This window comes from Medicago sativa, chromosome 2, assembly GCF_051527215.1.
Source record: "Medicago sativa cultivar Bolivia chromosome 2, Bolivia_mono, whole genome shotgun sequence".
Taxonomy (NCBI): Eukaryota; Viridiplantae; Streptophyta; class Magnoliopsida; order Fabales; family Fabaceae; genus Medicago; species Medicago sativa.
In genome coordinates, this window is record NC_140750.1 from 35425142 (window position 1) to 35452151 (window position 27010).

At 37.5% G+C, this 27010-nt stretch overlaps 1 protein-coding gene across 1 annotated transcript; it reads left to right on the forward strand.

Moving 5' to 3' along the window:
• Positions 1-83: 83 nt before the first annotated feature.
• Positions 84-3688, forward strand: LOC146946556 (protein MAINTENANCE OF MERISTEMS-like). The gene is made up of 4 exons (XM_085744580.1): positions 84-367; positions 886-1338; positions 1825-2556; positions 2764-3688. Exons 2-4 carry the CDS (start codon positions 1165-1167, stop codon positions 3538-3540), a joined length of 1683 nt encoding a protein of 560 aa, XP_085600706.1. The 5' UTR covers positions 84-367; positions 886-1164; the 3' UTR covers positions 3541-3688.
• The last annotated feature ends 23322 nt before the right edge of the window (positions 3689-27010 follow it).

The following is a 27010-nucleotide window of genomic DNA, read 5'->3' on the forward strand; positions in this document are numbered from 1 at the left end:
CACGCAGGTTTTGTTGTTGGTAAATAAATGTTGATGTTGCAAATAGAATAAATAAATGTTAACCATGTCCTTCATTTAAGACGAGGAAAATTGCTGTTCACACATTAGAGAAGGCTGGGACACACATGTAAAATACGTTTTTGCCCCCTCGGCAGTTAACTGCCGAGGAATTAAAAATCCGGCTGCAGTTAACTGCCGAGGATTTCCTCGGTAGTTAACTGCCGAAGTTTTCTGAACTTAAACAAAACGAAACAGAATCAGTTCCAGTTTCGAAAATTGCTTTCAAACACATCCAAAACCACCCCAAGTGCCCATCCAATTTCGATTTTTGAGCAAAATCAAGTGCATCATCTCCATTTAATCACAAGTAAGTATCTTGACTCATTTTTAATCATAATGTTAGTTTGTGTAGTTTTTTTTTAAATAAAATTGGTAGTTTGCATGTGGTTAGGGTTGATGTTGGAATTGATATTTAGATGATTGCATGTACTTTATAATTGAATGTAGGTGTTGTGAATGTTGTTTGAATGAGTTTTAAGTACAATGTGGTTTTGAATGATGTCAAATTAACACAATTTGAGTTTGTTTGAAACTTTGCACACAAAGTGTTTGAAAAAATGCCCAAATGAGAATTGTATTGATTTTTTAGTTAGTTATGTACTTAGAGATAAATGTAGTTGATGGAAATGATGTTTAGATTATGTTTAAGTCGAATGTGGTTTTAGAATGTGATGTCAATGGTTTTTAGAATGTGATGTCAATGGTTAGAATGTGGTTTTAGAATGTTGATTGTTGTTAATGTTAATGATTAAGTTATGACTAGTGTGTTTAATGTGTTTGATTATGTTATGGAAAATGATGTTAATTTATTAAAAATTTGTGTAGATATGGCCGATCAGGAGCCCATTGATCCATCTAAGATGATAGGTGGTAGGCGTGCTCAGACACAAAGCTACCGGAAGGAGAAGGAGAGGAGAAACGCACATATCCCAAAGAGGGGAAGAGGTCGGAGGGGGGGGGGATGGTTCAGGGAGTTCTCAGCCTTCTGAGGCTTCTCAGGCACCGCCTGAAGAGTCGCAGGTGGTTGACCCGACCCAGGCGGTGGAGTACCTGAATTATCAGGATCACCATGATGTGACCGACGGTGGGTACGACGAGCAGTATATGCCAGAGCAGCCGCATATGCCAGAGGAGCCAGACGAGGATGACATTGCAGCAGCGGCTGCCCCGGAGGTGTTGCCTACGGACGCTCCCTTTCCTGGAGGACCGCAGGTCATATCTTTGCTTCACTCTTATGCCAGTCATGTGGCATTGCCGCTTTGGTATAATAAGGATGACGTAAGTATTTTTTTTTTTTAAATGTTCTTTCTTTATGTTTAATTACGTGTTTTTTATATGTGTTTTTTTATATGTGTTTTTTTATATAGATGACGTAAGTAAAAACAATTATGTGTTCTTTCTTTTAGTTAACTTTTATATATGTTTTTTTTAATTCCTTTCTTTATGTTTAATTATTTTCTTTATTTTTCCTTTCTTGATTTAAATTGTTTTATTTATATGTTTAGATTATATGTTTTATTTATATGTTTTATTGATATGTTTTATTTATATGTTTTATTTATATGTGACTTGCTTTAAATATGTTTTATTTATATGTTTTATTTATATGTGATTTTTTTTAAATTGTTTTATTTATATGTTTTCTTTATATGTTTTATTTATATGTTTTCTTTATATGTGATTTTCTTTATATGTTTTCTTTATTTTTATTTTAGCATTTGTTAAGTTTAATATTTATTAGTTAAATGTTTACATTGTTTTCAGTGCCGCAAGAAGCGTGTTGTAAAGCCTATTAATCACGGCCCTAAGATTTTGAGTCTCGGACGCCCAAACGACAATCAGAGATGGTTTTGGGATCCGCTTAGGGAGAGTGGCTTACATGACTTGGTTTTCTTGGGCTACGCCACTGTGCCTCACGCTTTGCTGATGACTCTATGCGAGAGGTGGCATTCCGAGACCAGCACTTTTCACATGCCTATGGGGGAGATGACTGTGACTTTGGATGATGTCGCATGTCTTATGCATGTCCCGATTGAAGGGCGGATGTTGGGCCACCGGAAGAAGATGCTGAGACATGAGGGAGAGGCACTACTGATGACTCACTTGGGTGCGTCGAGGTCGCAGGCAGAGAAAATCTGCAATACTGAGTATGGTGGATACATTAGTTATCCTAAGCTGAGGGAGTTTTATACGACGCACCTTGGTAGAGCCAACCTTTTGGCGGATACACAGGATCCAGAGGAGCTGGAGGAGCTGGAGAGGGTTAGGACTTATTGTGTGAAGTGCTACCTTCTATACTTGGTTGGATGCCTGTTGTTTGGGGATAGAAGCAACAAGCGCATCCAGTTGATTTATTTGACGACTATGGCGGACGGCTACGCGGGGATGCGTGCTTATTCATGGGGAGGGATGGCACTTGCATACCTGTACGATGAGTTAGCTCAGGCTTGTTTGCCCGGAGACAGGCAGCTTGGGGGAAGCGTGACACTGCTCACTGTAAGTAAAAATTAAATTTAAATTTAATTTTTTTTGTTAACTATTATTATTTTGTTATATTTTTTCGTTAACTTTAATTTTTTTTTGTTAACTATTATTATTTTGTTATATTTTGTTATATTTTGTTATATTTTTTTTGTTAATTGTAAATTTTATTTTTTTAGTTAACTTTAATTTATTTATATGTGATTTGTATGGTTTATGCAGGCATGGTTTTTGTCGCACTTCCCTAAGTTTTACACTGTTGATCCAAACCCGGACTACATTGAAAATTTACCGGTTGCGGCGAGGTGGACTCTTCAGAAGGGTCATGGAGAGGGGGCCACGTATCGGTCATTGCTTGATCGCATTACGTTTGATGACGTATGCTGGAGGCCGTACGAAGGGCACAGGGAGTTCCAGCCTTTCGAGGAGGTATTTTGGTATTCTGGCTGGATCATGTGCGGCGACCGTAGGGTGTACCGTCACCTGCCGGAGAGGGTATTGAGGCAGTACGGATACGTCCAGTCGGTACCTAGACCTCCGACGGATGTTCCAGCGCTGACACCGACTGAGATTGTGCAGGCCTTCTCGGACTTCCGCACTCACACACTTAAGGAGGCTGATTGGGGTGAGCAGGCAGGAGAGCAGCCATGGCGTATGGCAGAGGGCTATGTACGATGGTACACGCTTATGTCTCACCCTCAGATTTTGCCACTTCTTCCGGGAGATGTTCCGAGGCCTCCAAACGAGGAGCAGATCGTTGCAGAGCAGTGGGAGCGGTACGAGGCGAGAAGCTCCCCTGACACCTATGACATGGTTAGCGGCGCTGTTGCCCATGCTGATGAGTTTTTGGGTCAGGAGGTGATGAGCATGACCCCTCAGCAGTTGTATGCGGCCTTGCAGGATGTTAGGCAGCAGATCGCGCCGATCATTACCAGGAGGAGAGCCCAGAGACCGAGGAGGAGGCACCAGCAGCACCAGCATGACCAGGACCAGCAGTAGGATTAGGACTGCTAGTATTTTTAGGATTTATTTTTAGGACTTTGGTGTATTTTCATGACATTTGACCGTTTTGTTAGTACAGTACATTTGTATGTTTTATGTTTGGTTGGATGACATTTTTTTATGACAATTGCTCGTTTCCGTATTATATTTTCAATTTCAGTTATGTATGTAATTTGATTTGACTAACTTTATGGTTTGGCATCGAAACAATGTGTTTACAATGTGTAAAAACACATGTAACAGGTTCTGCCTTCAACCTGGTTCTGCAAATTCTGGCTTCAGGATTACTCGGCAGTTAACTGCCGAGGAAATGATGAAACCGGCGGTAGTAAACTGCCGAGGTTTTCCTCGGTACTAAACTACCGAGGTATTCCTCGGCACTTAACTGCCGAGTTTTTTATTTTTTTTTTTTGTTTTATTTTGTTTAGAATAGAATTGTGTTAGAAAATTATTAGGAATTCTTTAAAAATTATTTTATGTTATTTAAAATATTGCGATAGAGTGAATTCGAATAAATATTGCGATAGCGTGAATTCGAATAAATATTACAATAGCATGAATTCGTTCGAATAAATATTGCGATACAGGTTTCGTTACATTACATAAATGGGGCATTCCAACTACAACAATTGTCTTACCTCTGAAATGGGGTAAATTCAAACTTGCCAAACAACAAGACTCAAGCTTTTCGCTCCGCATTCATGCTTTCCTTTGAAAAGAATAAATTTTTGTCAGGCTTGATTTAGATGATGGTATTCAAGTGCCAACGAAATGAGGTCCATTCCTTGACACTTAATACCATCATCTAAGCAAGTCTAACAAAAATTTAATCTTTTCAAAGGAAAAACATAAATGCGGAGCGAAATGCTTGAGTCCTCGCCGTTTGGCAAGTTTGAATTACCCCATTTCAGAGGTAAGACAATTGTTGTAGTTGGAATGCACCTTACCCTAACTAAAGACGATCTTCTGGCGGAATCAAGTTGTTGATGATATCTTCAGTTGATCTCAGCAACGTCACCCGCATATCGATCCACTGGAACTTTGTGTGCTCCCAATACATGCTCGTCACGTTTTCGTCGTTCTTTAACTCCACCCAAGTGAATGATACGCTCCCCTCGTCGAGCTTTGGACGTTTATACAAAATATTTTGCACCCTCCTTGTGTCTCTGGGGTTGACTCCTTGGTAGAATTCATTCAGTTGATCCTTGAGACCTCTTAACGCTACATCAAGGCACCGAACCTTCAACCTATGAGTTTCTCCGCCGTTGAATGTTGCATGAACGTCGATCCATCCGGCCATTGTTTCAAATCTACACACATAGAAATTTAAAAGAATCAATGAAAAACTCATTCAAACATTGCAAATTATACATAGACTCTAAAAATCATAAAAATAACCCTAAAATGTAATTGTCTAAAAAAAAAAATTAACGTAAAATATAGCAAAATTATTCCAATTATATTTACTCTTAAAATAAATCATATAGTCTTACTAAAATAAAATTAAAAATATAAAACACCAAATAAAAAAATAATCCTAAAATTTTTAAATTATAACATAATCATCATGCAAACATTTTAACAAAATTAATCAACTAACATCTAATCTAAAAATGATTTATAACATGTAAATCTAATTAAAAACTAAAATAAAAAATTAATTTAAAACACCAAATTAAAATATAACCAATAAACTTTAAACTATAACATAAACATCATACAAACATTTTACTCTAAAAATGAATTATACTATGTAAATCTACTCAAAAACTAAAATAAAATAAATATACTCAAAAACTAAAAAATAAAAACATTTATAACAACTAAAATTTAAGTTAATAGCATTATAATTACTTACTTGTGATTTTGTTGAATAAATTTGGTTGGATTTGGTTGGGTTTTTTAGAGAGATTTGTGAGAGAGATTTGAGACAAAAAATTTGAAGATGTGATGAATAATGGAGATGAGAAAGCTTCTGCCAGACTTGTAGCAGAAAACTTCGGCAGTTAACTACCGAGGAAATCCTCGGCAGTTAACTGCAGCCGGATTTTTAATTCCTCGGCAGTTAACTGCCGAGGGGGCAAAAACGTATTTTACATGTGTGTCCCAGCCTTCTCTAATGTGTGAACAGCAATTTTCTAAGACGAGTGCGTGTTTGTAACTACTCCTTTCAAGCACACATGGCTTTTTACTTTTTTATGTCTTTTATAAATGTATGTATTTTTTATCTCCTGATTTTAATTTTTCTTGAGTTTTGGCCCCCTATTTTAGGTCAATTTTGCTTATGTGACCGTCATTAATCTTGATTCTCATAATCATCGACGGGCTCTATATGATGCTTGCAAATGGTTTATCGGACCAAATTCTGTTAAAGAAATTACATCTGACAAATAAATAGTCTACTTCTTCATTTATTTTGGACCCTTTATATGCTATTGATCATTGTTATGAATTACATCTCTTCTGAGCAAATTATCTTTTGTCGGAATGTAAGTAAGAAGAAGGCGCCAAAAGAATAAATTAACCTTGAGAGAAATCGCTTTATACCAAAGAACATTTGAATTGATTGTTTGAATGTTATGATTCACCGAAGCCAACAATTAATAAGCATTGTTAAGTGAATAACATTTGGACGAATGGAACTGCCACGCCCATATGCTCTCAACCTCCTTCTAAAACATAACTACTCCCCCTCCTCTTCATAATGAGCCACTGAGACCCTATACCATAAACCATGTCTTTCCTCTAAAACACTCCAACATCGTGTTGTTTTAATCATATGAAAAAACTAAAAGTAAAAGTATTAAAATGAAATTTTAATCTTGTTGTCTCTTGGCCTCTTTATCATGTACTAGCGAAAAGACGGGCACGTGCGAAAAGATGGACACTCACGTGCCCGTCTTTCCGCTCTTTTTATTACGCTAACGTTTGAAAATTATGAAAGGTGTTTTTTTTATGAATGTTTAGTAGGAACAAGAGCAAATGGTGAGTTTGAAGAGAAATGAAAATTGATAAATAAAATAAACAGAGAAGTCTTGAAGAAGAGAAATGGTGTTTTGGTTTAACAACCATTGACGTTTCACTCTTTTTAACAGAAACATTAGGATCAAGTGGTTCTAAATGGTGACTTCGGCACTTAAGTGCCGATGGAGTGATGGGAGTTCAGCAGTTAACTGCCGCCGCCGGAAGAAACCAGCGGGAGTTAACTGTCGATGGGGTGATGGGGGTAATTTCGTAAAGTACTGGTGTGTTTCAGCTAACCTTAATGTGTGAACAGCAGTTTTCATCGAAGATGGTATGTTTGTGGTAGTAGCAACTGTAACCGGATTCCTTGAAGGTGAAGATTGGTGGTTTCCTTATACTGCGAGCAAGCGGGTTGATAGATATGTATTAAGTTAATAGGTGAACAAGATGGCGCTGATTATAAATTGCATATAATTCCGAGGTAAGGAAGGATTTTTATTGATGTTTTATCAATTTACCCTTTTAGTGTTTATATTGTGTTTTTAATCCATTTTCTTTAAATTGATTTGTTGTCTTTGTGCTGTAATAACATGTTTATGGCAAAATTCAATGTATGTGATGGCACTGATGCAGCTGTGTTTGTATTGTTTGACGGTGACCTCACTAGATTGATTAAAGAGGAATGTGTTGGTTTGGTTAAAAATTTGGAGGTTGGTTTCTAATTGATCTTTTAGTTATCATATTTCAATATCTAACATCTTATGTGATTACTGCAAACAAACCATAATGAAAAAATTCAGAGGTCTTTCCGCCTCAGTTTCGATCATTATTTGGAGAATGGTTCCTTTTCTTGGTAGATAAAGAATCTACTTCGAATCTACTGCAAACAACCCATAATGAAAAAATTCAGAGGTCTTTCCGCCTCAGTTTCGATCAATATTTGGAGAATGGTTCCTTTTCTTGGTAAATAAAGAATCTACTTCGAATCCAGCTTTGTATTGTTCTTATAGGGTTAGGAAGGTCTGCGATAATCCAGATATTATCGATCTATTTGATACAAAGGTAATGAGTAATTTATTTTTTTGTCTGAGATAACTTTCAATATGCATTTTGTTTTTGTTTTTGCTGTAGATTAAGTATTCTGCTTTGTTTCCTTCGCAGAATCTGGAATTAGATTTCGAATTTTTCCCACTTGCTGGATGTGAATTTTAGACCAAGGGAATATGAAGAAATTACCTTTTGGAGTTGTACTTCTTTCATGTGACTCTTTGTTATATGTGTTTTGGACTTGTTATCTTTATCTTGGACTAGTTACTTGTTTTTTGGAAGCCAGGGTGGTTTGAGTATGTAGGACTTTAGTTTTTCATGAGCCTATTTATTTAATTTTGTTAAATGATTTGTCCTCTTTTTTTGGTTATTGGTGCTTATCTATTGACTTATGATTGAATTGCAGGCGAGTTCTTGGTGGGTTTATATCTTGATTTAAGATTTTTTTTTCCATGGGTGACAATGATTGATATAATCAGAACAAGGAGTTAGTTACATTCATTTAGGGAACAAACGATCAGCAATATCCAATTCTTCTCGCCCTCTCTTCTCCATTTGATTGACGTTGATGAGTTTTTTTTTATTCTTGGATTCTTAGGTGATGGGTTCTGACATTGTGTGTTAGTTTGCAAATGTTGACAGTTTTGTGATTTAAGATGGCAGATTTGCATTGGAGTATTTTAATTTTTTGATACCAATATAACCTTTTAATAGACACTTGGTGTTCTTCCTGAAAAATTATTATTCTTGGTAAACTTAACATGTTCAATGCAACACATGTTACATATATCATTATGTTGTTGGTTTTAAAGTATTTTCTTAGTGTAACATATGCATAAAACATTGATTTCCGAAGATTTGATGGTAGTTGTGTTGTGCTCATTACAATCTATACCCTCTTGGATTATAGTCTTTAGTTTATTCGAGTAGCTTATTTGTTAAGATGGTTGTAGCTTCCTCGTATAGTTGGAAGAAATTTGACAAATTTTTCACTACTTTTGTTGAGTTTAATGTATTTATTTGTTGTTATGGTTTTATTGTTTATGTAACTAATATTGATTGCCAATATTTATCTTTAAATTGAACACGACAATGAATAAGCATAATTATGACATAATTTTCTGTGCAAGTAGAATTTGTTTGTTATTGTTTTTTAAACTTTCATTAAACATTAATCTCGCCTTTGTAATCGAATCATAAAGTGTTTAAAGTGTCGCAAACCGTGTGTTGCACATATTGGGAAACTAGCAAGGTCCACAAAAATACACGTGTATTGATGTATCTATGAAACTAATACTCCCTCCTCCGTCCTAAATTATCAATTACTTTGGAGAAAAAATTTGTCTCAAATTATATGTCACATTACAATGCTAATAAAGGATTAAATGCTACTTTTCCTACTATACCCTCAATTTTTCTTACTTTTCCTACTATACCCTCACTAATAAAGGATTTAATTGCCTTCTAGCAGAGAGATGCCATTCCCAAGACTCGGACTAAACATAGACACAAAGCAACAAGTTGAAAGTTAGGATTAAACCAGCAACAAAACATATATATATATATATATATATATATATATATATATATATATATATATATATATATACATAGAGAGAGAGAGAGAGAGAGAGAGAATGGAAAATTCCAAGAATCATCTCATTTTACATCCTCTTTGTATATTACATATTTTATTGGCACCGTGGAGAATTGAACTGAGACATTGAGAGGAGCACACTTCAAGGTCTCAAGCCAACACCATCAGCCAATCCAAGTGGGTTCCCCTTTGTATATTATAGACATTCACAATAGTGAAAAAATATATTTGGATATTCAGTACTAAGCATATACATTGATGAAGATGTTTTGCTTTGTTATAAACAACCAAAAGTGTTGTATTTGGAAGTTGACATATAGTTTGTTGTATTTGTACAATATTGAAGAAAAAAAATCGTTTCGCAGTTTCCACTTGCTACGAATAAAAATAAGAAGATCATGATAATGACCCAAAGAAAATCCTAATATTCAGCCAATTTACCAAAAAAGTTAAAAAAAATTATCAGAAAAAAAAAAGAAAGATTTCCACTTTAAGTAAGATAAATTGGGTAAAAATGAGAAGATGAGACTAATTTTTCTTCTGAGTTGATGTAATTTTTTTTCAATAAAAATGTCTACTTTAAATAATTTCTACTTTATGTTAAAATCAACAGGGCGCTTCTAAGTTCATGTTTTTCCTCAACCTCATTTCAATAAAAATGTCTTCTTTAAAAAAATTCTACTTTTCTTTAAGTTAAAATCATCATATCAACATAGATTATTCTCATTTCATGTCAACCATGCATACTAATAATCTAGAAGATAAAATCTGATATACAATACATAAGGATTTGGATGAAAGGTTAACCTGGTTGTTAAGGTTGGTTGACTCAGACTGTGAAATAAACTTGTTCTTCCCTTGCTCTTTGGTTCCTCAATGACATGGAAGAATGTCTTGTTGATATCTTAGGTTGTGAGGTTGCTCCCATTTCAAGAAGTCTTTATGAGGATATCAAGGTGCGGAAGGGATTCAGATTTAATTGCCTTCTAGCAGATAAACAACATTCCCAAGACTTGGACTGAACCTATACACAAAACAACAAGTTGAAAGCTAAGGTTAAACCAACAACAAGACAGAGAGAAAAAATAGAAAATCCCAAGAAAGTGGCTGATACATTAAAAAATTGGACATCATTAAAGGTAGAATAATGTGATATCTTAGGTTGTGAGGTTGCTTCCATTTCAAGAAGTCTTCGAGAGAATCTCAAGGTGCATGGATTCTGATTTAATTGCCTTATAGACTTGGATTGAACATATACAGGAAGCAACTGAAAATATACACAAAGCAACAAGTTGAAAGTTAGGATTAAACCAACAACAAAATAGAGAGAAAAAATGTAAAATCCCGAGAAACATCTCACTTTATATCCTCTTTGTATATATTATAGACATTCACAATTGTGAAAAAATATATTTGGATATTGAGTACCAAACATATACATTGGTGAAGAGGTTTTGCTTTGTTATAAACAACCAAAAGTGTTGTATTAAATGTTAATATGGTTTGTTGTATTTGAGTACTAAACATATACATTGGTGAAGAGGTTTTACTTTGTTATAAACAACCAAAAGTGCTGTATTAAATGTTAATACGGTTCGTTGTATTTGAATACTAAACACATTGGTGAAGAGGTTTTGCTTTGTTATAAACAATCAAAAATGTTGTATTAAATGTTAATATGGTTCGTTGTATAATATTGAAGAATTATTCATGTATAAACAATCAATAGGTTGTGCTAAACATATACATTGATAAAGAGGTTTTGATTTGTTATAAACAACCAAAAGTGTTGTATTAAATGTTAATATGGTTCGTTGTATTTGAGTACTAACCATATACATTAGTGAAAAAGTTTTACTTTGTTATAAACAACCAAAAGTGTTGTATTAAATGTTAATATAGTTCGCTGTATAATATTGATGAATTATTCCTTTGACACTTTCTTCATGCTGTGAGTAAAAGTAAGAAGATGAATAAAACATACAGATGAAGAAAAAAATCATGTGTAATGAACAAAAATCAACTGGATGAACAAAAAAAAATTCTAGAGAAATTGATTTTGGTTCCAAGTTCATGTTTTTATTTAATCTCATATCAATAAAAATGACTCTTTTAAACAATTCCTACGGTTTTTATAACTTTCAATCGTCATTCTGTTTTACAGAAACTTAAAATTATCATATTAACACAAATATTTATGCAAGATAATCTAAGTTCACATTATGCATAATATTTTAGAAGCTAAAACAAGTGGATGAAAGCATCACCAAGTTAATAAAGTTGTTTGTGGTTGAATTTGAGTTAGAAATGTTGAGAGCCTCATCAAAGTTTTCCCTTTTGTTCTTCCTTTTTCTCTTCATCTTCCTTGGTGGCATGATTGTGTTCTTGCAATACTTAGAAATTGAGAGGTATGTGTTTGTGTTTTCAATGCTAGGAAAATAGTTGTTGAGGGATACAAGGTTTTGGAGAAGATAAGGTTGTTATGCTAAGAAAATAGTGATCTGATGAATTGATTTTTTTATTTTGTAAAGAACAATTACGTCCAACCAGATCCGGTACTCCTTGGTTCATTTCAAGGATTTTATCCTATTTGGTTGCTTGCTTCAGATCAAGTATACATTAACAAAACCTAATACAAAGTCAGAAGAAAAAAAACGTGAGCTTTCTTCCTAGCTTGTTTTAATCCAATCTTTATTTATGCAAGTCAGAAAAATGTTGTCTCAAATTATATGCCGCTTTATATTAACCTCAAATTCAATAGTAGAGAAAATTTCTAAATTCTTAAAAATGAGGATGAGGATTATACATTTTAATTTTAATTTTTTTTTAACAAGGCAAAATGAAATTTTATAACCACAAACAAAGCAATCTCGAAAGCACAAGGTGTGCCTTAGAGACTACTAAAAAGAACAAAGAGTATCAACGTTGCAACGTATCCAACAAACAATATTAGCCGATGCCCAGACAAACATAAGGGCTCGACCACCACTGTTGTGTACCAAAAATAAAAGTAGCTTTTTTAGCTTTCAATCAGCCTAAAGACAACATCTTAACATTATTTAATAATCGGGGGATAGGAATAACAACATTAATAAACAGACGATTATTTCGTTCATTCCACACAACCCAGGCACACAGAAGCCAAATTTATTGCTTAAAAGAACGTCTAGCTTTACCACCTGTCATATGAGTAAACTGCAATAAATGGTTAGGAATGTTATGAGTGTCCACCCCAAAACAACCAATCCAATCACGCATCATCTGCCAACACGAACTAAAAGTGTTACACAATAAAAAGAGGTGTTGTGTCGTTGCAAGAAGACCGCAACCAGCAACACACAAGGACATATCAGGTGAAAGAACCCCTCTAGCCGCCAAATTTGACTTTGTTCAAAGGAGATCACGAAGTAGCCTCCACGCAAAGACCGATACCTTTAATGGAACCTGATTATGCCACAACAAGTCCATTGTCGAATCCGCATCAAAAGCTTCTTGAGCTGTTAAAAAATTACTTACACCACAGACTGTATAGCCACCTGACTGATCTGAGAGCCACACCCATCTATATGTAACATTATAATACAAGGAAACATCAAGCAGTAAAGCCCTACACTCCTATAACAACTTCTCCTCCCAGATCCACAGCCTGCGCCTCGACCTCCCGGCGTCCCCCCACTGCTTTGAACCAACACAGAGTAAATTTGCCATCGTAATGGACTTATTCTTGGTTAATTCAAACAAACGACGGAAACGATCACAAAGAGGAACCCCCTATTCACCTATCATACCAATACGATGTGGCAGTCCCATCACCCACCATCCTCAACACCTAATCGTTGAACCAATTACTACCACCAACATCGCCCCCTTCCCTAATCCTACTCACGTCCCACCACCAACAAGAAACACTATGGCCCCCAACCTCCCACCTAATTCGCCATACCTGGCAACTAACACCCTATACCACAATCCACCTCTATTGACCAACATCCTGCAACACCACTTTCCTAACTGTCTCACCCCCAAACCTACATAATCCTTTTTAGAACACACAATATTCCAACCTATCCAAGTAATTTTTCTATGGTCCTCACTCCCTCCCCCACCCCCCTCCCCCTAAAAAAAATATATTTAACAAAGATTCAATGGAAGATATTATACCTGTGAAGATTTGAAGAAAGAAATATGAGTAAATAGCCAAAAAAAACCCCCCGAAATTGCAAGGTTCATCAAATACCCCCTATAGTTAACGAAACATCAATTACCCCCTGAAATTGTCTAGCGTCTGTCAATTACCCCCCTCCGTTAATTTCCTCCATCCAACATGTTGATGTGGCCGTTAACTGCCACGTGGCACTACCACATGGTCAGAAAAGTCATTCCACGTCATAGGGGGGTAATTGACTATATTTTTTTTTTTTTGAAAAAAATCTGATTCTTTTTTTTTTCTTTCAAAATTAACATTTGTGTCATCCACTGACCTTGCAAATACCCCCCTGAAATTTAACATTTATGTGCAAATACCCCCCTCAAATTTAAAATCCAAGATTCTCAACAACAACCCCATTTCTTCGCTTTACCCTTTTATGGGAATCGATGATTCCAACAATGCTTCTGCTGTTTCAATGGAGAATTTGGTTAATGGTTGTAACCCTGACCTAAATCTCAACCCTCCTAATTTGGGGGTGAATTCTATTGATTCTGAGCCGTGTGAGGGAAATGATCAAGCAATTGTTGTTGTTCCGGAGAAACAAGAGACGGCGGTTGCGGTGGTTAGGAAGAAAGCAATTTGCTACATAAATTTTAAAGAAAGCAATTTTCTTTCATTTTCTCACTTCCCTTCATTTCTCCTCATTTCCTTTCTCTAGCTGAAGCCAGAACTTTCCCTCTCCTCTTTCTATGTCTCACGCTCATCTCCCTCCTTCCCTCAATCATCAATTTCTAAACCAAAAACTAACACCAATTATATATGCAAATACATAATGATAAACTATGATTCAAGATGAGCCTAGAACTAGCTTGATCTTTCCCAAATTCCATTTCTATATTTTTGGTTAGGTTGTGTTTTTGTATGTGGTGTTCGGTGCTGAAGTGGATGACTTGGGTTAATAGGAATCAATATTTAAGGATTAGTGAATGGCAAGCAGCTTTAAAAGAGACATAGTTTTTAACTTTGGCATGAGATGGAAGCTAAGCTACTCTTGAGGTGAGTTTTCCATTAAGCTTGAATTTGACAATATGAAGTTGAATTTAATGTTGGTAATAATTGGAAGAAATAGTGATCTAAACACCTTAAACTAGAATGTTGTTATGGTATTTTCAACTGGTGCTGTTGTTGAATTGATTGCTATTGTTAGTTTGGTTACAGTTAAGCTTTATGAGTAATTGGCTAAAATTCGTATGGACATGTTGCTGGAAAAACTGTCATAACTTCTGTTACATGATTCGTTTTGGAGTGGGACTTGAACCGTTACAAAGAAGACAAAATTCTCTACAGTTTAGACACAAGAATTGTTAAATTCTATCAAGTATAATAGGAGAAAAGCTACCTACAAGTTTGAGGAAAGATTCAGTCATGTTTCTGTACCAATACCTACTCTTTTGTTAAACTGGACCAATTGGATGATTTAATCTCAAAACAAAAATTATATCTGTATTGTTGACACCCTAAGCTTTCCAACGAGTTTTTGTTTGCTCAAAATGAAAATTGTTTGGTATTTTAATTAAATTGTGAAAGTTAAGGTACCGTTGCTGTGTTGTGCAGAAAATCTGGTTTCGCAATTTGCTACATAAATTTTAAATTTGAGGGGGGTAATTGCACATAAATGTTAAATTTCAGGGGGGATATTTGCACATAAATGTTAAATTTCAGGGGGGTATTTGCAAGGTCAGTGGATGACACAAATGTTAATTTTGATAACAAAAAAAAAATCAGATTTTTTTTTTTTTAGAAAAAAATATAGTCAATTACCCCCCTATGACGTGGCATGACTTTTCTGACTATGTGGCAGTGCCACGTGGCAGTTAACGGCCACATCAGCATGTTGGCTGGAGGAAATTAACAGAGGGGGTAATTGACAGACGCTACACAATTTCAGGGGGGTAATTGATGTTTCGTTAACTACAGGGGGTATTTGATGAACCTTGCAATTTCGGGGGGGTTGTTGGCTATTTACTCAAAGAAATAGCATAGACATGCAGAGAGGTCAAGACAGATTTTAAAAGTAGCAAGTGGCCGCCAAAAGAGAGAAATCGGCTATTACAACTCGTGAGTCTAGCTTGAATTTGATTCACAATAGGCTCCCAAAAGCTAAGACATCATGGATTACCCCCAATAGGCAAGCCTAAATATACAAAAGGAACCTTTCCCACTTTACAACTCAACACTTACGCCGCTTCACAGAACCAAGAATCAGAAATGTTAACCCCCACCAACATACTTTTATTAAAATTCACTTTCAAACCTGACATAGCCTCAAAAATAAGGAGAGTTGCACGAAGGGCCGGAACATTTGCCCAACTTTTCACCCATAACAACAATGTGTCATCCGCAAACTGAAGATGAGACACAACCACATGGTTAGGCATCCTGACACTATAACCTTCAAACAAATGAGAATCAACCATGACTTTCATCAAAATGTTAAGATCATCAACCACTATTAGGAATAAGAAAGGAGAGAGAGGATCCCCTTGTCGAAGACCCATATGTAAAGGAAACTCTTCTGTAGGACTTCCATTAACAAGCACAGATGTGATGGCTGTACTAACACACTCTCTAATCCACTTCCTCTACAAAGTAGGGAAAGACATGTGTTCCATAACAGAGTCCAAATAACCCCAGTCAACAAAGTCACAAGCCTTTTCAAAATCGACCTTAAAAAGCATAAGATATTTCTTACATCTGCGGGCCTCGTCCACCACCTCATTAGCTATTAGAATACCGTCAAGAATCTGTCTGTTTTGCACAAAGGTTGATTGTGACTCAGAAACAACACTACCAATCACCATTTTCAAACGATTTTCTAACAATTTTGCCATAATTTTATACAAACTCCCCATCAAAGATATAGGTCAAAAATCATTGAGTCTTTGCGGGCTATCAACTTTTGGAATAAGAGCAATGAAAGTGGAATTGATACCTTTTGTCAATTTACCGTTACGATGAAACTCAGAGACAACCCGCATAACATCCTCTTTGAGAATCTGCCAAAACTCCTTTTTAAAACCAAAATTTACCCCATCCGGTCCCGGCTCTTAAAGCTAACAGAATCCCAAACAGCCGCTGTCACTTCATCAACAGAAAAAGGTGTAATGAGACCCCCTCCTTCTGACACAGACAACTTCCTAAACCTAAGATTCTCCACGCTCGGCCGCTCAACATTTTGCGTCTGAAAGTGAAGCGCAAAATGCGAGAAGACTGCATGCCTGATGGGCTGCAAGCCCTCAACCAACACACCATTCACCAACACAGACCTCAAGGCATTATGTCGCCGCCACAAAAAGATTACAAAATGGAAGAATTTTGAATTCGCGTCACCTTCGCGAAGCCACTGAGATCTGGATTGCTGCCAAGAAACACTAGTATGTAACCTGGACAAAGAGTGAATATCCGTCATTACACCATGCATCGCTTCACATTCAGCTGCCGATAACATCTTAACTCCCCCTTACCATCGAGCACTGCCAACCGCTCCTTCAGAGAGGCTATTTTCCCAGGTTAGTTTTGAGAATGGGAAACATGCCACTCCTTCAGCGCCATTTTAATCATTTTAAATTTTTCCTTTAATACATAACCACCCCACCCTTCGACCTGGAAGGACTTCCATTTATTGCACACAAAATGTGAATACCCCAGGGTGTCTGACCAACATTTTAAGAATCTCGACAACATGGGCCCCCACTTTTCTTCATCAACTGATAAAAACTAAGCGCAGTGATCTGATAAACCTCTCACCTGATTAACCTGTAAGCAATTCAGCCACGTCAAGCACCATTCCTTAGAGAGTAAAAATCTATCAAGTCGACTCATCGACCTACCATCACCTTTGAACCACGTAAATTTGCGACCATACAGCGGAAAATCGAACAAAATGGTGCCCTCAATGAACTGATTAAAAGGTACAACATTAGAAGCACCATTGAAATCTGACATCGGTCTTCTTTCTTCCCTATTTCGCACGACATTAAAGTCCCCGAAAACACAAACTGTTTTACCACGAAAAGGGAAAGGCGCAAAGATAAGGACTCCCACAACAAATGCCTACCTCGGTAGTCACAAGGTGAAAAAAAAACAAATGGAACTCTTCATTGGATTTAAGAAACCGACCATGAGTTGCCAACACATGCTCAAAAGAAACAGACGACCACACCTCCACCTCTGATGTATCCCAAGCAGACAACAGTCCCCTAGACGCCCCTTAGGAGGGACGGTAGGAATAAACCATAGACTAAACATCCCATATCAATGAACAAACAACATCATCACACACTTACAACTTAGTTTCCTGCAGACACACAACAAAGGGACTTTTCTCCTTCACCAAAGAACGAACCTCCTTCCTCTTCTCAAACCCACCCAACCCCCTAATGTTCCACGACACCAACTTCATCTCCCACACCCTCACCCCTCTCACCACCGACACCCTCCCCTACCAACCTCCCTCAACTGAACCTCCTCCCACACCCTTTCCCTCAATCGAACCCTTCTTCTTCCCTTTTGTAACACCCTACTTCTAAAAAGCGGTAAAACGCGCAAATATACGAATATATTCTAGAAATAGATGCTACGTCATCAAACGAAAACAAAACATACATGTATAAATTATCAAGTTTCATAACATAGCAGCGAAACATATATATATATATATATATATATATATATATATATATATATATAAACCATATGAATAACATCTTCAAATCTCATGATAATAAATACATCTCTCAATCTCAAATACAATCAATATCTCAACTCCAAAACTACATAATCAAAGCAGAATCCAGCATGCAAGTACTACCCTATATCAGAGCCCTAATCTAGACACTTGCACATAAAAAGAAGAACTCTGCTCCTCGGCAACATCAAGCATACAGTCTAAGCATCATGCACTCCATCTACCCGTCCATACAGAAAGGTAGGTGGTAAACCACTGAGGGTTAGCATTACATCATCATAATCCATAGTAAAATTAACAAGAACATTGGGAATGAAAGATATAGCAAATCATACATGTACTCAATAGTATTCACAACATTCATATCATTCAAGATCATTGAATATCATCACTCCAAGTTCATATCAACAAGTGTATCATACACATATCACCATTTCAACCATGTCAATCAACAATTAACAAATTCAATCATCATGCACGACTCAAAAGCATTTCGATTCACCAACAATATATGCAATGCCTCTAGACTCATCTAGATGCATGTGGTACCAAGTCACCTTAAGGTCGTCACCTTCGATGCAACAAAAACATTGTAATCACCTCAATTGGATATAAAATCCGCCACCATCAGTCATGAATGCATGAACAAATGACTCGATTTCCGGAGAAAAACAAGTTTTCAGAAAAATCAACGTTTGGACCGTTTTTCCAAAGTTAAGTGAAAACTCACAAAATCAAGTCCAATTCGATTCAAACCATGTTCTAGTAGGATTAAGTGCGTAAACAGAGTTTTAACAAGTTAAAAGAAACATTTTAGGAAGCCCGGATTGGTCCCCAAGTGCACGAAGCGAAGGAATAAAAGTGGCTGAACTGGGAGTTGCACGCTTAAGCGTCCTCTGCAAGCTTAAGCGTCCAAGTTCCAGTAGCTTCTGAACTTAGCACGCTTGGAGCACGCTTAAGCGTCCTAACTCCAAAAGCTGCTCGCTTAGAGCACGTTGCAGCACGCTAAAGCGTGCTGTCTCAGTTTCTGTCAAAATTGTTACGGGTTCCAACCCCTTTCACCCCAAAAATTCCCATTTTAAATCCCCGATTCACCAAAACAAGTTCCAGAAAGTGTTTATGGGTCCTAATAGTTATAATGCATCCAAACAAACATGAATCATGCATTAGAAACAACAAAATAGTTCATTTCATCAAAATCATAAAATTTTCTCAAAACACCAACACAACCACAAATTTCCTCACAAATCCATAAACAACGATTCCAGTTACACCAATTTGATTCCAACAGTTCAACAATCATCAACAACAATTAATGAACACAAATTTATGCACAATTCAACACCACAACTTCATTTCTCATCAAAAATTGCTCAAGAACACAAGGGACCAACAATTATACATTTCAACATGTTAATCCACATACTAACGTACAATTATCATACAAATCATGTTCTCAAACATAACAAGAACAATCATGCACGAATTTACAACAATTAGATTCAATTCATCAATTTCACAAAAATGGGTAAAGAGGGAAAATTATGAAATTATGAGTAAAGCCTAACCCTCTTACCTCTAGCACCAAGAATCTCTAACCCAAGCTTCAATTTAGCTCCTAGATGATGAATTCCTCTTCTAGCTCTAGCCTCCAACCCCTTTCTCTTGCTCTTCCTCTTCAAACCCTTATCTTCTCTCAATCTCTATCTTTTCTCAATTGAAAATGTTAGCTATTTTCTCTACTAACAAGAGTTTATATAGGTTCACCTAATTCGGCTTAACTCACAATGCCTTAATGGGCCTAACCCATTTCTATTCTAACCCAAAATGTTACTACTCACTTAACGGTAAAATGCAATACTAACGGTCACCTACCGGTAATAAACTAATTCACCACAATTCCCTAGCACTTAGTAAAATAACCACTCTCACTAAGCACTCAAAATAATCCTCAGCAAAATTACAAAATTACCCCTACTCTAAAAATGACCAAAATACCCCTGAGTCCAAAATGACTAACATACCCTTCTAACACTGAATTCTACAATTCCCGACCATAAATACAAACAGAGGCAATTAATCACATAAGAGCACATATAACACACATAAATAAATAATAAAATAAATCTAACGAAAAATTGGGCTGTTACAACTCTCCCCCCTAAAAATAATTTTCGCCCTCGAAAATTACCTGAAGGAAACAACTCTGGATACGAAACGCTCATCCTACTCTCCGATTCCCAAGTGGCACTCTCACCAGTTGGTCCAACCCAAATCACTTTAACCAAAACGATCTCCTTGCCACGCAAACGCTTCACTTCACGATCCTCAATCCTAATTGGCAAAGTCTCAACGGTCAAATTATCTCTTACTTCCAAATCATCCACTTGAATCACATGAGACACATCATACACATACTTCCGCAACTGAGATACATGAAACACATCATGAAGATTCGACAAAGATGGTGGTAACGCAATCCGATACGCTACAAACCCAACCTTCTCAATGATCTCAAACGGTCCAACAAAACGAGGAGTCAACTTCCGACACTTCAAAGCACGACCAACACCGGTTACAGGGTTCACTCTCAAAAACACATGATCACCAACCTGAAACTCAATGTCCTTCCTCCTCTTATCATGCTAACTCTTCTGCCTACTCTGAGACGCTCTCATCTTCTCTTGAATCATCTTAAACTTTTCTGTAGTCTCTTGCACAACTTCCGGTCCTAACAAAGCACTTTCACCTAACTCATACCAACACAACGGAGTCATACACCTCTGACCATACGAAGCCTCAAATGGTGTCATCCCGATACTAGAATGAAAACTGTTGTTGTAAGTAAACTCAATCAACGGTAAACATTCAACCCAACTGACACCTTGCTCCAACACACAAGCTCTTAACAAATCTTATAAACCCTGAATAGTCATCTCCGTCTGACCATCAGTCTGGGGATGATAACCAAAACTCAACCTCAACTTAGTTCCCAAAGCAACTTGCAAACTCTCCCAAAACTTAGAAGTAAACCTCGGATCCCAATCCAACGCAATACTAGAAGGAATACCATGCAACCTAACAATCTGCTCAATGTAGATCTCAACCAACTTCGCCACAGACATACCGGTCTTGATAGGAACAAAATGTGCAGACTTCGTCAACCGATCAACAATCACCCAAATTGAATCAAAACCTTTAACAGTCTTCGGCAACGCTCCAACAAAATCCATAGAGATACTATCCCACTTCCACTCTGGCACAAACAACGGTTGCATCAAACCCGACAGTTTCTGATGTTCAATCTTAGACTTCTGACAAACCAATCAAGCATAGACAAACTCTGCAATCTCCTTCTTCATTCCAGGCCACCAAAACAATCTCTTCAAATCCTAATACATCTTAGTCGCTCCTGGATGAATACTCAAACTACTTCTGTGACCTTCTTCCAAAATCTGTCTCTTAAGCTCAAGAACATCTGGTACACAAACACGATCATGTAACATCAAAACACCGTTCTCACCCAACCTGAAGTCTCCACCCTTACCTTGGTTAACCAACACCACTCGATCTACAAGTCCCAAATCTTCCTTCTGTTCGTTCCTGATCTCTTCCAAAATATTACTCGTCATCTTCAACATTCCCAACCTTCCACCCTCCGGTGTCAACTCACTAACCAAACTCAAATCTCGGAACTGCTCAATCAATTCCAACTCCTTAACCATCAAAGCAGACATATGCAACGACTTTCTACTCAAAGCATCAGCAACGACATTCGCCTTCCCAGGGTGATAACTCAACTGAAAATCAAAATCCTTAAGATACTCTAACCACCTTCTCTGCCTCATATTCAACTCTTTCTGGTCAAACAAGTACTTCAAACTCTTATGATCACTGAACACCTCAAACTTAGAACCATACAGATAATGCCTCCAAATCTTCAACACATACACAACGGCCGCCAATTCCAAATCGTGAGTCGGATAATTCTTCTCATGCACTTTCAACTGCCTCGAAGCATAAGCCACAACCTGACGATTCTGCATAAGCACACCACCACGACCCATCTTAGAAGCATCATAATTTACAACAAACGATTCCTTCGGATTCGGCAAAATCAACACTGGAGCTGAAGTCAACCTCTCCTACAACTCTTGGAAACTCTTCTCACACTTAGCATCTCAAACATAAGTTTGCCATTTCCGAGTCAACTGCGTCAATGACAACGTCAACTTAGAGAATCCCTCAATGAACCTCCGATAATAACCTGCCAAACCAAGAAAGCTTCTAACTTCAAAAACAGACTTAGGTGATTCCCACTGCAACACTGCATCAACCTTCGACGGATCCACGACAATACCACCCTTAGAAATCACATGACCAAGGAAACTCACTTCCCGCAACCAAAACTCACACTTAGACAACTTAGCGAACAACTTCTTCTCCTTCAAGACTCCCAACACAATCCTCAAATGTTCGGTATGCTCTTCTTCTGACTTCGAATACACCAAAATATCATCTATAAACACCACCACAAAATGGTCCAGAAAAGGATGAAATATCCTATTCATATATTCCATGAAAACACCTGGTGCATTAGATACTCCAAATGGCATCATAGAATACTCATAGTGTCCATACCTTGTTCGGAACGCAGTTTTGGATATATCTTCTGCCTTCACTCTAATCTGATGATATCTTGATCTCAAATCTATCTTGCTGAACACTTGTGCACCAACCAACTGATCCATCAAATCATCAATCCTCGGAAGCGGATACTGATTCTTGATCGTCACCTTATTCAACTGCCGATAATCCACACACAACCTCATGCTTCCATCCTTCTTCTTAACCAACAACACAGGAGCACCCCACGGAGAAACACTCGGCCTGATAAACTGCTTATCGAGCAACTCTTCCAACTGCTTCTTCAATTCACCCAACTCTGATGCAGACATCCGACACGGCGCAATCGAAATAGGACTCGTTCCCGGAACCAAATAAATTGCAAACTCAACTTCCCTCTCCGGCGGTAACTCAGTAATGTCGTCCGGAAAAACTTCTGGAAATTCTTGCACTACCGGCAAATCACCAACTCCTTTCTCACCACTCTCCTTCAAGAAAGCAAACATCATGAACACACTAGCTTCACCGTCCAAAGACTTCTTCACTTGCTCCGCGGTCAAAAACTTCCCACCTTCTTCAGCTACTGGCATAGAAAACGTTATACTCTTGGTCAAACAATTAATGTTAACACCAAAAGATAACTTCCAATCCATACCAAAAATCACGTCCATATGCTTCAACGGAAGACACACAAGATCCAACTCAAAATCAACATTGCCAAAACTAACAGGACACTTAGCACACACTAAGGAAGTAGTCACTGAATCACTAGCCGGGGTGTCGATAACCATCGCTCGGGACAACGGAGTCACAACCAAGCCCAAACGCTCAACACAACTAACCGCGATAAAAGAATGAGTAGCACCAGTATCAATAATTGCAATCAAAGGAGTACTATTGATAAAACACATACCTCGGATGAGATTATCCGGATGCTCCACCTCTTCCGCATTCAATGCAAACACCTTCCCCGCCGCCTTCTTCGGCTTGGTATACTTAGTACTGATATGCCCCTTCTCACCACAATTGTAGCAAGTAATCTCCTTCTTGCACTCAAAAGCTTTGTGACCTGCTTCCCCACACTTGTAGCAACTCTCTTCCTTCTTGCAATCATTAGAGTAATGACCCAAGATTCCACACTTGTAGCATCTCACCTCAGCAACATTCGACTTAGAGCCTCCACCAGATTATTTCTTCTTCCCTTTGTCCTTGCTATACAGCTTCCCAAATTCATGACCCTTTCCCTTCTTCTCATTCTTAGCCTTGTAATGATTAACCTTAGCCCTTCCGGCATCATCAAACATACAACACTTATGCACCAAAGTGTCGAAGTCATGGATCTCCTGAATACACATGTACTGATAGTTATCGGGCCTCAAACCGCTCTCGAACTTCACACACTTGGAAACCGTAGCATCCTCCGCTTTGATGTACGGACAAAACCTCGAAAGCTCTTCAAACTTTGCAGCATACTCAGCCACTGAACGGTTCTCTTGCTTCAAGTTCAAGAATTCCACTTCCTTCTTAGTCCTCAAATCCTCAGGAAAGTACTTCCTCAAAAACTTAGTCTTGAACCTAGCCCAAGTCACAGCTCCACCAGCCTCAAGCCTCCCCTTAGCATTGGTCCACCAATACTGAGCCTCCTCTGCAAGCATATTAGTAGCCATCTTGACCTTCTGGTCCTCACTAGTCACCATAGCACGAAAGATCCTATCCATGGCCTGCATCCATGTCTGAACTCCATCCGGGTCATACCTACCCTTGAACGTCGACGGACTATTTCTCAAGAAACGATCAAGCATCCGCTCCTTAGCCTCTCCAGGATCACGATGACCAACTGCCGCCTGCTCATTAGCCTGAGCCAACACTTGAGCCATCGTAGTCAAAGCCTGCGCAATCGCTGCATCATCCTTACCACCATTCATCTCAAGACTACACAAAACCAACCAATAGATAAGAACAACAGCACAACAAACAAGTACCGAAGGTAACTCATTACCATTTGCATACTAACATGAAAATTCAACGGATGCTAGTCCGGACAAGACTGGCCATGGCTCTGATACCAACTTGTAACACCCTACTTCTAATAAGCGGTAAAACGCGCGAATATACGAATATATTCTAGAAATAGATGCTACGTCATCAAACGAAAACAAAACATACATGTATAAATTATCAAGTTTCATAACATAGCAGCGTAACATATATATAAACCATATGAATAACATCTTCAAATCTCATGATAATAAATACATCTCTCAATCTCAAATACAATCAATATCAAAGCAGAATCCAGCATGCAAGTACTACCCTAGATCAAAGCCCTAATCTAGACACTTGCACATAAAAAGAGGAACTCCGCTCCTCGGCAACATCAAGCATACAGTCTAAGCATCATGCACTCCATCTACCCGTCCATACGGAAAGGTAGGTGGCACTGAGGGTTAACATTACATCATCATAATCCATAGTAAAATTAACAAGAACATTGGGAATGAAAGATATAACAAATCATACATGTACTCACTAGTATTCACAACATTCATATCATTCAAGATCATTCAATATCATCACTCCAAGTTCATATCAACAAGTGTATCATACACATATCACCATTTCAACCATGTCAATCAACAATTAACAAGTTCAATCATCATGCACAACTCAAAAGCATTTCAATTCACCAATATATGCAATGCCTCTAGACTCATCTAGATGCATGTGGTACCAACTCACCTCAAGGTCGTCACCTTCGATGCAACAAAAACATCGTAATCACCTCAATTGGATATAAAATCCGCCACCATCAGTCATAAATGCATGAACAAATGACTCGACTACAATGCATATGTTCACACAAACGAATCACCTCACCATCACCAACATTTAGTATATATGCAATCGACAATAATTCACCATCATATGTGTACAATCACCAACAACATCCATAATTCAATCAACATGTAGTTGTCACATATATACATCATCAATCATCTCCACACAAATTATATCAACTATCCACAAGGGATTCATAAGGCAATCGGCTCTTAAAAGCATTTTCAACAAAGTTCGTCTCTCCAAATCACAACATTAGAAATAATTGAGCATTTAAGCCAAAAACACGTAAACAAGTCACAATGCCTCAACTAAGTATACCTCTAGGCCACATGTGGGTGCGGTAGATGATACCTTGGCGTATCACCGGCGAAACACGACGATTTCATGAAAAACTCAAAATTCGTCTCACTTTATCACTTTTACAAAAGAATGCAATTTTCAAAGCAAAACAAGTTAAAACTTGATGAAACCAATCACAACCATTTTTAAAAATCATATATACATTATAAAACCTTAATCCCACTTCGATTTTCGGAGAAAAACAAGTTTTTCGGAAAAATCAACGTTTGGACCGTTTTTCCAAAGTTAAGTGAAAATTCACAAAATCAAGTCCAATTCGATTCAAACCATGTTCCAGTAGGATTAAGTGCATAAACAGAGGTTTAACAAGTTAAAAGAAACATTTTAGGAAGCCCGGATTGGTCCCCAAGTGCACGAAGCGAAGGAATAAAAGTGGCTGAACTGGGAGCTGCACGCTTAAGCGTCTTCTGCACGCTTAAGCGTCCAAGTTCCAGTAGCTTCTGGACTTAGCATGCTTGGAGCACGCTTGGAGCACGCTTAAGCACCCTAACTCTAGAAGATGCTCGCTTAGAGCACGCTGCAGCACGCTTAAGCGTGCTGTCTCAGTTTCTATCAAAATTGTTACGGGTTCCAACCCCTTTCACCCCAAAAATTCCCATTTTAAATCCCCAATTCACCAAAACAAGTTCCAGAAAGTGTTTATGGGTCCTAATAGTTATAATGCATCCAAACAAACATGAATCATGCATTAGAAACAACAAAATAGTTCATTTCATCAAAATCATAAAATTTTCTCAAAACACCAACACAACCACAAATCTCCTCACAAATCCATAAACAACGATTCCAGTTATACCAATTCGATTCCAACAGTTCAACAATCATCAACAACAATTAATGAACACAAATTTATGCACAATTCAACACCACAACTTCATTTCTCATCAAAAATTGCTCAAGAACACAAGGGACCAACAATTATACATTTCAACATGTTAATCCACATACTAACATACAATTATCATACAAATCATGTTCTCAAACATAACAGCAACAATCATGCACGAATTTATAACAATTAGATTCAATTCATCAATTTCACAAAAATGGGTAAAGAGGGAAAATTATGAAATTATGAGTGAAGCCTAACCCTCTTACCTCTAGCACCAAGAATCTCTAACCCAAGCTTCAATTG

What these genes read in the sequence shown, in the direction of transcription:
- LOC146946556 (XM_085744580.1), top strand. Translation starts at nt 1,165, where the DNA reads ATGCCAGAGCAGCCGCATATGCCAGAGGAGCCAGACGAGGATGACATT. An exon ending in TTTGGTATAATAAGGATGAC is followed by an intron (nt 1,339 to 1,824) that starts GTAAGTATTTTT and finishes CATTGTTTTCAG; the next exon opens with TGCCGCAAGAAGCGTGTTGT. An exon ending in GAAGCGTGACACTGCTCACT is followed by an intron (nt 2,557 to 2,763) that starts GTAAGTAAAAAT and finishes TGGTTTATGCAG; the next exon opens with GCATGGTTTTTGTCGCACTT.